The sequence below is a fragment of the Callospermophilus lateralis genome, chromosome 3 (genome assembly GCF_048772815.1).
Source record: "Callospermophilus lateralis isolate mCalLat2 chromosome 3, mCalLat2.hap1, whole genome shotgun sequence".
NCBI lineage: Eukaryota > Metazoa > Chordata > Mammalia > Rodentia > Sciuridae > Callospermophilus > Callospermophilus lateralis.
In genome coordinates this window covers 109253172-109265571 of record NC_135307.1, presented here as the reverse complement: position 1 = coordinate 109265571, position 12400 = coordinate 109253172, and the positions used below count along the sequence as shown (strand labels likewise).

At 40.4% G+C, this 12400-nt stretch overlaps 1 protein-coding gene across 1 annotated transcript in view; it reads right to left on the bottom strand.

The window, feature by feature from the left end:
• The window catches only part of Hacd3 (3-hydroxyacyl-CoA dehydratase 3), a 33477-nt gene extending 32507 nt beyond the window's left edge, over positions 1 to 970 (bottom strand). The window contains exon 1 of the mRNA XM_076850965.2: positions 762 to 970. Coding sequence (XP_076707080.1) covers positions 762 to 848 — 87 coding nt within the window. The 5' untranslated portion in view covers positions 849 to 970. The remainder of the gene's footprint in view (positions 1 to 761) is intronic.
• Between the last annotated feature and the right edge of the window lie 11430 nt (positions 971 to 12400).

Sequence of the window (12400 nt, the reverse complement as noted above, 5' to 3'; positions counted from 1 at the left end):
ACCCTGGATGGTTTGTTTAGAGATGAAGGGGTTCACAAGCCCTGGACTCTTCACTAACAGGGGGCTTTGGCTTGCTCACATTAAGGAGTCAAAGAGATCAAACGTAAATGCTTAATGTAACTTAAAATAATCTTTATGTTCTCTACGCAACTTAGCAAACCTAAATTCACAGGCTTCAAAAAAGAGCGAGGGGATCACTTTCTCGAGGTCTTGCAAATTTTAAAATTATGATTTCCATCACTGAATGGTAAAGGAGGGGTGTACGCCTCCCAGGAGGTGGGAAATCTTGAGAACGTCTGAAGGGCCTGACTGGACTTCTCAGGCCAGCGCTGGACATCCAGTCACGGCCCAGAAAGCCACTGTCACAACGCACCTCAGACCCAACGAGCTCATCATACGTCTTTAAGGGCCTCAGCCAACTTAGAACCCCGACGGCCAGGCCTCCAGCTTGGGCTCCACCAGGCCGTTGAGCGCGAACAAAGGAGCCCAGGGTAGCCTCCGAGTCCCGTGCAGGGCTCACAGAGCACCCAAAGGCATCTGCAACCCTCGGGGGCGGGGGGGGGGGGGAGGTCGTGCGCTGGAGCCCGGATCTGAGGGTGAGCCTAGAAAAAGGCCCACACGCCGTGAACGCACCGCTACGCGGATGTCGCTGGCGCACTGCAGGTTCTCCCGCGCGCACACGGACAAAGGGGGCGGCGGCCCCGGCGGGTACCCAGAGCCGCGATCCCGCGCGCTTCCCGCCGCCGGACCCGGCCTTTTACCTGCACGTCACTCAGCTCCACGCGCAGATACAGCTCGCGATGTCGCTGAGCCCAGTAGACGTGAGGCGTCAGCACCTGATTCTCCATGGCCACAGAGCCCAGGGAGCGGGGAGGCTCGGCTCGCTATGCCTCGCTGCTTCAGGTAGTGAGCGGATGGAGCTGGCCGAACGCAGGCCGCAAACACCCGCGCTCCAGAGCGCCGGCAGCCTGGCAGCCTCCAGACGCCCCAAGCTCTCGGGCTGCGCCTGCGCAGTTACTGGCGGGAAGGGTGGGGGTGGGACGGGGGCGGGAAGGGGGCGGGGCGAGCCGGGCGAGGGGGCGGTGGGAAAGGCAGACCCTGGCACACAGTCCAAGCCGCTTGTTCCGGATGCCCTGAAGCTGGTATCTGCAGCTGCTCTGCGTTTCCGCTGTTCTACAGGGCGCTTAAGCCTAAAAAGGAAAAAAAAAAGCTAAAGAATGAAAAGGCCCATAGACTTATAGAGGATCAGTCAGCATGCGTAAAAGGCTTGGGACTGATATTGCTGGAAGGTTCCTACCATTCTGTCATTCATTAATTCAGCCTTTACTGAGCGCCTATGCGAGCCTGGGCTTCAAAGCCAAACACTGAAACAGCAGCAGATAAGATGGTCTCTGCAGGCTTGGAACCCTCAGTCTGTTAAAAGACCCAAGTAATTACGAACGCGTATACAATGATAGTGGATACTATGGAAGCGGTTTGGGAACAAGGTTTTATTCCAGAGGGAGAGAGACCAGAGGTTTGCGGTGCTGTCCAAAAGAACTGCCTGCAATGATGGAAATATTCCACTGTGTGTTCATAAGAAGCCACTTACCACAGGAAGTTTTTGAACACTTAGAAGAATGTGGCTGGGGAGACTGAGGAGTTGAATTTTTTTTATTTTACTTAATAAGTTAACTTAAATAGCTACATATGACTGATGACTATTCGATTGGACAATACAGGAGATCGTGTCTTTTTTGTGTTGTTATGCTCTACTGGGGATTCAACTCAAGATGCTCTACCACTGTGATACACCCCCAGCCCTATTAATTTTATTTTAGGTGGTCTCCAACTTGGGATCCTCCTGCCTCAGCCTCCGGAGTAGCTAGGAATCACAGGCGTACACCACTGCACCCGCCTTAATTTATGTCTTGTTTTTTAAAAATATTTTTTAGTTGTCAATAGACCTTTATTTTATTTATATGCAGTGCTGAGAATAAACCCAATGCTTCACACATGCTAGGCAAGTGCTCTACCACTGAGCCACAACCCCAGCCCAATTGATGTTTTATTTAACTATCTATCTCACCTGTCCACTTTCATCCCAAAGTTCTTCTAGAGTGAAGAATTTAATATGAAGCAATATTTTTATGAAAACTAGAAGTCTGGGACCAAACAAATGAAATTTGGTTCTTTTTAACTCTGATTTATTTCTTAGTGTAGTAATCCAGCCATAAAGAGAAGTCACACCAGCTCCAGAAAACACTTAGCTCAATGGATAGGTAATATGAAATATAGAAGATTTTATATGATAAATGGGCTGAATTCACAAAGAGCTGGGAACTGTGATTGAAAGTTTAAGGGCAAATCTTTGAGAGCTGGACCATGAAATGTGAGGAATTGACAGAACAGCACAGGTAGGGCAGTGGTTACAAGTCCAAAAGTGAAAAGATGTGGGAGGTTCTGTGGGCCTGAGAATAAGGGCATGGAGAAGAGAGGTTGCTCTCAATCATAAAAGACAGCTAGGGCATGATTAGAAAAGTCTTCGCTTCAGGCAGGAGCTTGTCCTGTAATCCTCCAACACATGGGAACCAAGGAGGTTTGCTACACAGGAGATAAAATCAAACCTGCTCAGCAAGATAGCCTGTCTTTGGCAAGAAACTGGTAACAGCAAACCAGTTGGAAGCTGATGCTATCTGGTATGAGCTAGGGAAAGCAGGAACCTGGGTAGCCTTGAATTTAAAAATTAAGATTATTTGAAATGATGAAAGTACCTTTGTTGCACTGCCTCCGCTACAAAGCAGATTCATTACAGGGCACTTTTTTAAAAGTTAAGGCATAGAGCTGGGGCTGGGGCTCAGTGGTAGAGCACTCGCCTAGCACATGGGAGGCATTGGGTTTGATCCTCAGCATCACATAAAAAATAAATAAATAAATAAAGGTATTGTGTCCAAGTACAACTAAAAAATGAATATTAAAAAATGTTAAGGTACAAAATGGGCAAATATTTTTGAAATGGGCAAATCTTAAATAATCATCTTAAGATGAATTTCTGCAAATGTTTGTAATGTAATTATCACCCAAATCAAAATCTGGAACATTTCCAGTATTCCAGAAGTTACCTTATGTCAGTATACTTTTGCCTTTCATTCTCCTTCCAATAATTAGTGTCTTGGCAGATCATCATAAAGTGGTTTTTGTCTACTCTTGAATTTCATATAAATTAAATCTACATTATCCAAAGTACATGTTTGAAGACTCGAATTGGGTGTCAACATACTTTATATACAAACAGAGATATGAAAAATTGTGGTATATGAAAAATGTGTCATAAGAATTGTAATGCAAAAAAAGTACACGTATAAAGGCATGAATTGGCGTGAGATACTTTATATACAAAGATATGAAAAATTGTGCTCTATATGTGTAATAAGAATTGTAATGCATAAAAAAATAAAAGGGCAAATATCATATGATCCAGTAACTCCCCTTCTAATATATATTTTTTGTTTTTGCTTTTTCAAAAATAAAAATAAATTGAATCTACAGTAAGTGCAACTTTTGGATCTGACTTCTTTCATTAAACCAATGTGCATCAGTTTTACCAAGTTGTTCGAATTAGTTCATTCATTTTTTTCCCCTGTGTAGTAGTTAATTATATGACTATACCACACATTAGTTATCCATGCTCTGATGATGGGCATTTGTGTGGTTTCCCATTTATATTCCCAGGTTTATAAATAAACCTGCTATGAACATTTGTATGCCTGTCTTTTGGTGATGATGTGCTTAATTAATTCTCTTGGGTAAATACAACTAGAATTGCTAGGTCATAGGGTAGGTGTATGTTTAGCTTTAACGGGTACCAAGCAGATTTATAAAATGTTTTGATCAATTTATTTATTTTTTTAATATTTATTTTTTAGTTGTAGTTGGACACAATATCTTTATTTTATTTATTTATTTTTATGTGGTGCTGAGGATCAAACCCAGGGCCTCACACATGCTAGGCAAGCGCTCTACTGCTGAGCCACAACCCCAGCCCCATTTTTTTTTTTTTTTTTTTTTTTTTTTAGAGAGAGAGAGAGAGAGAAAGAGAGAGAGAGAGATAATTTTTTAATATTTATTTTTTAATTTTCGTCAGACACAACATTTTTGTTTGTATGTGGTGCTGAGGATTGAGTCCGGGCCGCACGCATGCCAGGTGAGTGTGCTACCGCTTGAGCCACATCCCCAGCCCCCCAGTCCCTTTTGATCAATTTATATGTTTATTAGCAATGTTTGAAAATTCTTATTACTCTTATATCTTTTGTAGTTTACAATCTTTTTTTAATTTTAGCCATTCTAGTGGTAGTGGAATGAAATATTAAATAATTTTAATACAGTCTGTTAGAAAACCTGAAGCTTATCTGGTGACTTCTATGCAAGGTCAAAGTTATTGATAAACAAGAAGATTGAAATTTGGTATTTTGCCTCAGATGTTCCATGAGATAGATCCAGTGGAAGGTGCCTTGCTAGTCTGATTCGACTACTCCTAATGTATTGGAAGGTGACTTCTCTGGTCCTGAGTTTCCATGTCCATCAAATTACTTCCTTCTAATGTTCTTATCATCTGTTTCTAAATTTTCTTGCAAAGGGACCCTGCTATTGTGGAATCCTCACTCCAGGAAAATTCAATAAGAAAAAGAACTGAAATGGAGAGAGTATTGTCAGGTGAGCTATATAAAAATGCAAGGTGGCAGGGAGATAAAAATACAGAGCTAAATGGCAATCCCAAGCTGATACAGGTAGGGCTGAGGGTTTTATGATAATGCCAGTCCAATGAAAATGCAAATTAAGCATGTCTGTGTGTCCTACCTTCTAGAGGTAGCCTTCCCAGCCCCATTTGGCCCAGGGCCTCTCCCTTCTCAGAGATCAGTCATCACTATCACTACCACAGGAAGAACTTGCTGTGTGCTTATCATGGATAAAGCCTGTTACCAATGACTTAGTCTATTTTCCTGACTTTGGCAAGTGATCAGACACATTCTTGTTCACCTTTTTACACAATCTTCTATTCCTGGAAGAGGTTGTAGAAAATGAGCTGTCAAATTTGGCTGTTTTGTGCCTCACCTACACATGGTCCACCCACACAGCCAGCCATGGTTGTCCATGACCAAAATCAAGTTTCTCTAGCTAAACAGCACAAAGCTGAGGTTGGGGAAAGAACCTGACTGGATCAGCCCATATACCTGTAACCTCCTGACCATAAGGATAGGAACTGCAGCTGATCTTTAACTTCCCTTAGCTTCTCAATCAACAATTCAGAAGGCTGTGCAGAAGTGTCTCCATCCCAGGCTCAAATGCCTCCTCCTAGAGTCTGCCTTGTATGTTGGGAGTGTCCTTGCCACTGTGTTCAATTTGACCCACCTACTAATTCCTGGTTCTCTGCACCACTTATGTCACTGCAGATCTCTGGTAAGTATGCTACCATTTCTATAAAAATAGTAGAGTAGTGGGAGCAATAATAAGAGTCACATGTATGCTTTCATTTACACATCATAAATTATTACTGGAGATTTATGTAAGAAAGCAAAAACATTAGTTTCTTGGGGGGAAGGGAACTTGGAAACTGGAGAACCCAGATAAGAGAAAACATTTTCACTGTGTACCCATTTATTTTATTTTTTAAAAATATTTTTTAAATTATCAATGGATTTATTTGTTTATTTATATGCAGTGCTGAGGATTGAACCCAGGGTCTCCCACATGCCAGGCAAGCACTCTACCACTGATCCACAACCTCAGCCCCTCACTGTGTATCCTTTTATACTTCAAAGATTTTGAATTATATTACAGGATTATCTAGTCAAAAACTTAAAAAGAAAAAGAAAGTCAGGGATAAAAGCCCTTTTTGGTTGGGTTTGGTTTGAAATATACCCCAAATCATATCCTGTAATAAACTGCTGTTAGTGTATGCATTACATGTTTCTTCAACTAAAATATAAACTTTCCTAGGCTCAGATTGCCCCCTTTGGTATTTTGTAGCATCTAACACAATGTGCTTCAGGTGGCAAATGCTTAGAACATATTTGTTGATAATACCCCATGCCCAAAAAGCTTTAGTGAAATTGGTGCATTCATGCTTAATGTAGCTAAGGACAATCTAAATTTGTGAAATCATTTTGGAAAACAATTTTATAATATGTAACAAGAAAAAAATAGTAATCCTTATGCTGGCTGGCCTAATAATTTCCTTTTTGGAGATTTTGTTCTAGGAAAAATAATCTCAAGAAAGAAAGAGGGGCTGGAGATGTGGCTCAAGCGGTAGCGCGCTCGCCTGGCATGCGTGTGGCCCGGGTTCGATCCTCAGCACCACATACAAACAAAGTGTTGTGTCCGCCAAATATTAAAAAATAAATAAATAAAGTCAATTGTTAAAAAAAAAAAAAAAAAAAAAGAAAGAAAGAGTTGTGTTGGGGCTGGGGTTTTGGCTCAGTGGTAGAGCACTCACCTAGTACGTGCAAGGCACTGGGTTCAATCCTCAGCACCACATAAAAATTAAAAAAATAAATAAAATAAAGGTTTTGTGTCCAAATACAACTAAAATTTTTTTTTATTTATTTTTTAACTGTTCATTGTTACAGATTTTTTATTTATTTATTTTTTATTTTTTATTGATTGTTCAAAACATTACAAAGCTCATGATATATCATCTTTCATACATTTGACTCGATTTATGAATTCCCATTTAAAAATTTTTTTTTAAAAAAGAAAGAGTTCTGTAGATGTCTATGATGAAACACTGGAAACCGCACAAGGAGAATGACAAATGAATTGTAACATACTAATGTAGTGGAAAACTAACCAGTGTGCAAGGTGAGGAAGCTGCCTGATTTTAAAAATATAAAATTGCTATTACAACATTATATAGTGGTAAGCATCTTGTGTTTTCTTCCTTTTAAATTTTTTTTTGGTTGTAGATAGATACAACACCTTTATTTTATTTATTTTTGTGTGGGCTGAGGGTCAAACCCAGTGTCTCCCATGTGCTAGGCAAATGCTTTACCACTGAAATACAACCCCAGCCTCTGTTTTCTTCCTTTATAATCCTGATACTTTTCAATTTAGAGGGCTGGCAGGAGGCAGCCACTGCTTTTCAGAAGTTGTAATAGTGGGGCCAGAGAACAGGGATATCAGGTGCTTCTTATTTAAGCCCAGTTGCATGTATAAGACAGAAAATATTTTGAATCACATGCAGACTAAATACAAACTTGCCAAGTAAAGAAGAGAGAAGAAAGTTAAAATGAAAGTAATAGAGTCCCCCTGCAAAGGAACCTGGGTCTTGTCTGTACCTCCTTCTGATGGCTTCTCCCAAGCTGTTGAAATGATAGAACCTCCTTAACCCTGTGACAAGTTTGGGGATCTAGAGAAAAAAAAGATGTGTGCTCATACACTGGTATTTATGCAAGGTCCTAAGGAAGCAATATCCTAGTAAAACAGCAGCAAGTGGAGATGGGATGTTGAGGGTTTGGCAACAGAGGGCCTGAGCCTCCATGGGTGTAGGTATAGATGCAAAAGAGCATTTGGAAGGGCCAGCAGTTGGGACAAAGAGGAATAGACAGTGTGAACTGATAATTGGAGACTGATGGGTGTCAGATATATCAGTGGGTGTGTCCTGGTGGGGAGATGTCACATGTGAGTAATAGCTGGCATATTACTTTCCTAGGGCATCCATAATAAAGTGTCACTAACTGGGTGGCTTAAAGCAAAAGAGGGTTGGGGATGTAGCTCTGTGGCAGAAGGCCTGGGTTCAATACTCAGCATCATAGAAATCAATCAATTAATCAAAAGAAATTTAATCTCTCAGAGTTCTAGAGGCTAGCAGCCAAAATTAAAGTGTTGGCAGGGTCAGTCTCCCTCTGAAGGCGCTAGGGAAGAATCTTCCTTGCCTTTTCCTAAATTCTGGAGATTGCTGGTAATCTTTGTTGTTCTTTGGCTTGTGGAAACAACTATCCAGTATCATATGGTTTTCTCTGTATGCCTGTGTCTCTTGGACTTCTTATAATAATATTAGTCATTGAATTTAGGATGCACTCTAATCCCATGTTATCTCATCTTAACTACTTACATCTCCAAAGATCCTACTTCCAAATAAGGTTACATTCTGATGTTATATGTAGACATGAATTTGGGAGAGGGATACTATTTAATCCAGTATACCTGTGACACAAGATGTTTTAGGAGATTCTGGTGTGAACCAGGGATTGGCTACATCCACTTCAATGAGGGGATCCTGAATTGAAGAGGTTTTCCTGGAAAGGACCAAACTTATACTTTCTATTGTTAGAAATCCAAACTGTATAAATACAGTTTGGATTGAACTAAGAAAAACTAAGAAAATTAAATGTATGTAGCCTCTGTATGTGAGTTGAAAATATTATTTTTGCTACACATGTAAAATACGTATACAACACAATAAAGTTATGATAGAATAGTAGAGTAATTGGTAGATTTTTCTTTAATGATGTTAAAAAGTTGTGTTTATATTAAAATCAAAATTGAAGACTGTTGTTGTTGTTAGATGGAAGTGCATGCAGCTTTGGGCATGCCTCTCTAGGAAGCCAGGTTTCCCAGAGTTTCTCCTCCGTTGGTCTAGGTCATTTCCTAAATCCAGGAAGAAATCTGCTCACATCCTGTGCAGGTGGTGTGAATGGGGTTCCCCTTGGTGGAATAGGCTGGCTGAGAAATAAAAGCTAGGAAAAATAGAACAACGAAAAAAAAAAAAATCCCAGGACACAGAAAATAATTTCAAAAATCTGGGTGGGACAGGCAAGCTGATCATAGGGACTGAGCTTCTATGCTCTGGCAAGATGGAGCCCACACCTGCTTTATTTATATCGGGGGACATCAAAGGCCTTCCATAGAATGTTCTTCTCTAAGAAAGGTTAAAGGTGGGCTGTGCAGTTCCCAACAGGTTATGCCCATCTCTGGAGTGACCAAGATAAAGGTCATGTGACTTGGGCAATCTATTGTGTGGGAGAGCCACAGATAGTTCCCAAGGTTGAACCTCAGATCTCCTTGGCTTCATGCCAAGAGAAGATCCTCATGTGTTTTTGACAGATGACTCCCTGCAGAAATCAGTACTTTTTTTGATTTGTTTTGTTTTGGTTTTGGTACTGGGGATTGAATTTAGGGGCACTTAACCACTGAGCCACATCCCCAGCCCTTCTTTGAATTTCATTTAGAGACAGGGTCTCACTGAGTTGCTTAGTGCCTTGCTAAATTGCTGAGGCTGGCTTTGAACTTGCAATCCTCCTGCCTTAGCCTCCTGAGCCCACTGGGATTACTGGGGTGCACCACTGGGTACATTTTGCTGATTGATTGGGAATTGTATCTGAGAGCTATCAATAAATAGCTGTATGACTTTGGGCTGCTCTCTCTCTGGGCTTTCGTTATCCTTTCTGTGAAATAAAAGAATTAAGATCAATCATCCCTTAAGTCCCTCCCATTTTTTTTGTTTGTTTTTTATAGTACTAGGAATTGAACCCAAGGCCTCACGCCTGCTAGGCACGCACTCTACCACTGAGCTATAGCCCCAGCCCTGAGCATGTGTATATGTGTTTATGCACTGAACAACAGAGTCAGAATGAGCTCCTCCACCCAGTAGCCCCAGCCACAATACTGGATCTGTGGTATACACCTAGTCCTCCTGTTTTTTGCATTCTCTGGAGAAAAGCATTTTACTGTTATCTTCATCACTATCCTCACCATCATTGATATATAAAATTAATAAATGGAGTCCATTGTGATGGTGCACTCTATAATCCCAGCAACTCGGGAGGCTGAGGCAGGAGGATTGAGAGTTCAAAGTCAGCCTCAGCAATTTTTGAGTCATTTAGCAACTCAGTGAGACTCTGTCTCTAAATAAAATATTTAAAAGGGCTGGCTTCATGGTTAAGCACCCCTAGGTTCAATCCCTACACCAAAAATAAATAAATAAATAAATAAATAAATAAATAAAATGCCATGCCTAGTGGTGCATATCTGTAAGACCAGTTACTTGGGAGCCTGAGGCAGGAGGATCACAAATTCAAGGCTAGCCTCAGCAATTTAGTGAGGCCTTAAGCAACTCAGTGAGACGGTTTCAAAATTTAAAAAAAAAAAAAAAAGGGCTGGGACATAGTTCAGTGGTTAGGCACTCTTGGATTCCATTCCTGGTACCAAAAAGATTTTTTTTTAAATATTTTATTTTTTAGTTGCAATTGGACACAATACCTTTATTTTATATATTTATTTTTATGTGCTGCTGAGTATTGAATCCAGGGTCTCACACGTGCGAAGAGAGCACTCTACTACTGAGCCACAACCCCAGCCCTCCAAAAATTTTTAAACTTAAAAAATAGAGTAGGCATATAGTTTAGTGATACAGCACTTGCCTATCATACAAAAGGTCCTAGGTTTAATCTTCACTATCAAAATCAATCAATCAATCAATGGAATGCCTATTATACACAAATCATTGCAAATCACTTTAAATGTATTATTTTATTCATTCATTTCAACAGTGTTACTATTCTCATTTTACAGATAAGGGAAATACAGCTTAGAAAGGCCCTATATCACTCTGTTGAGGAGAGAAGCCAGTCTGTCTGACTCCAGGAATTTAGTCTATTAAATGTGTGCACCAAAAAAAATTTAAAAAAGAAAGAAAATGTGTGCACCACTGCCTAGAAATCATGGGCTGCTGGATCTTGCAGGGTCAAGTTGATCTCTGATGGAGATCCAATGTGTAAGGTTGTCAGACCAAGTCCCTAGAACATAAGACCAGAGCTGGATGGTAAATAGCCTGATTACCTGAAATTACCCTGGCTTCAGGATGCAGCTAGGTTTCCCAGGAAAGTTTCTCACTTGGCCTGACCACCTTACTTCTCACTCACACTTATCTGCTGGCTGTCCTTTTTTGCTAGAATAAGACTGAGTTGTTATGCTTTGTGATTTGTTTCAGTCTGCAGCAGGGGTGGACTGTATCAGCCCTGCTATGCTACCTTATCCACACCTCTTATGCTAGATAACTTGCCTTTTCCTATCGAATACCAACAATGCAGGGCAGCATAAAGCAAGCTAGGCTTTGTTACACACCCATATAAGATTTGGCAAGGTCAAGCCTAACTGATTCAGTTGGTAAAGACAAAACAAGCCACTTTTAGATCTAGTTTGTTACTTACATATACAGCAAGATGAAGAATGCACAATGGTACCAGCTCCCTGAGGTTCTTGTCCTACTCACCAAAAAATAAACAATGCTGAAACAAAAGAGGCCAGATGACTGCAATGTGAGTTGTGGGATACCCCATAAGTGAACAATCAATTCTAGATTGCTGCTAAGTGGTTTTTATATTCTGCAGCACTACTGAGGAGAGGAGAACAGAAAGTCACAGATTTCTCAGAAACTGCAAGAAGGGTTTTGTGACAGCCTCCATGCTAATGAGCCTCCATGTAGAGATGTCACCTACAGCTTTCTCAGAGTTTAAGAAATTGTTTATTTTTGTGCTACAGATTGAACTCAGGGTGTCACATATACTAAGTGCACTACCACTGAACTACACTACCAGGTCATTTGAGGGTTTTTAAACTGACCATAGAACAAATGAGACTGAAAACTAAGATATTTAAATTCAAATCTAGATGAGTTCATAATTAGCCATATGACTTAAGCAAGTCTATTACCTCTTTGGGGCTCTTTTTTGAATCCACGAAGTCATATATTGTTTGCTTTTCGGGGGAGGGAGATCATATCTCTTTTTAGTAGCATGTAAACTGCACAGAAACAGGGATTTTGTCCGTTTTGTCCACTACTTGTGGCCTCATCACTTAGAACAGTGAAAGTACATGATAGAGATTTAATAAACATATATTGTATGAACAAATGAAGTGTGAGGTATTTCATTGTATTTTGTTAGTATGTGTGTGTGCATTTAAAGCCTTAAAATCTGCTCTGTGGTCACAGAGAAAATTTATAAGGGATACCCAGAGAAAATAACTGCCCTTTCTTTTAGGGAGCTTAAAGAAAGCTGAGTGAAGGCTTGATTAACCTCAAGAGTGAATACTTATATACTATAGAGTGGAACAGGTGCTCAAATGGATCTTTTATTAGTGCTATTACAATAAATCCTCATGGCATACCACTATGACACAAAGTTCTTTGTAAGTTATAGAAAATAGGAGAGGCCCAGTTTTCCCACTGTTTCATTCTGTACCTACTATTTTCCTAGTCATCTCTTTAGGCTCCCTTTTTCTCGTTCTCTTAGCCAATGTATAGTGTAGACAAAGAAACTGTGGATTAAGGAATGTTGCTTTTTTTTTTTTTTTTTGGTACTGGAGATTGAACCCAGGGGCCCTTAACCACTGAGCCACATCCCCAGCCCCTTGTTATATCCCT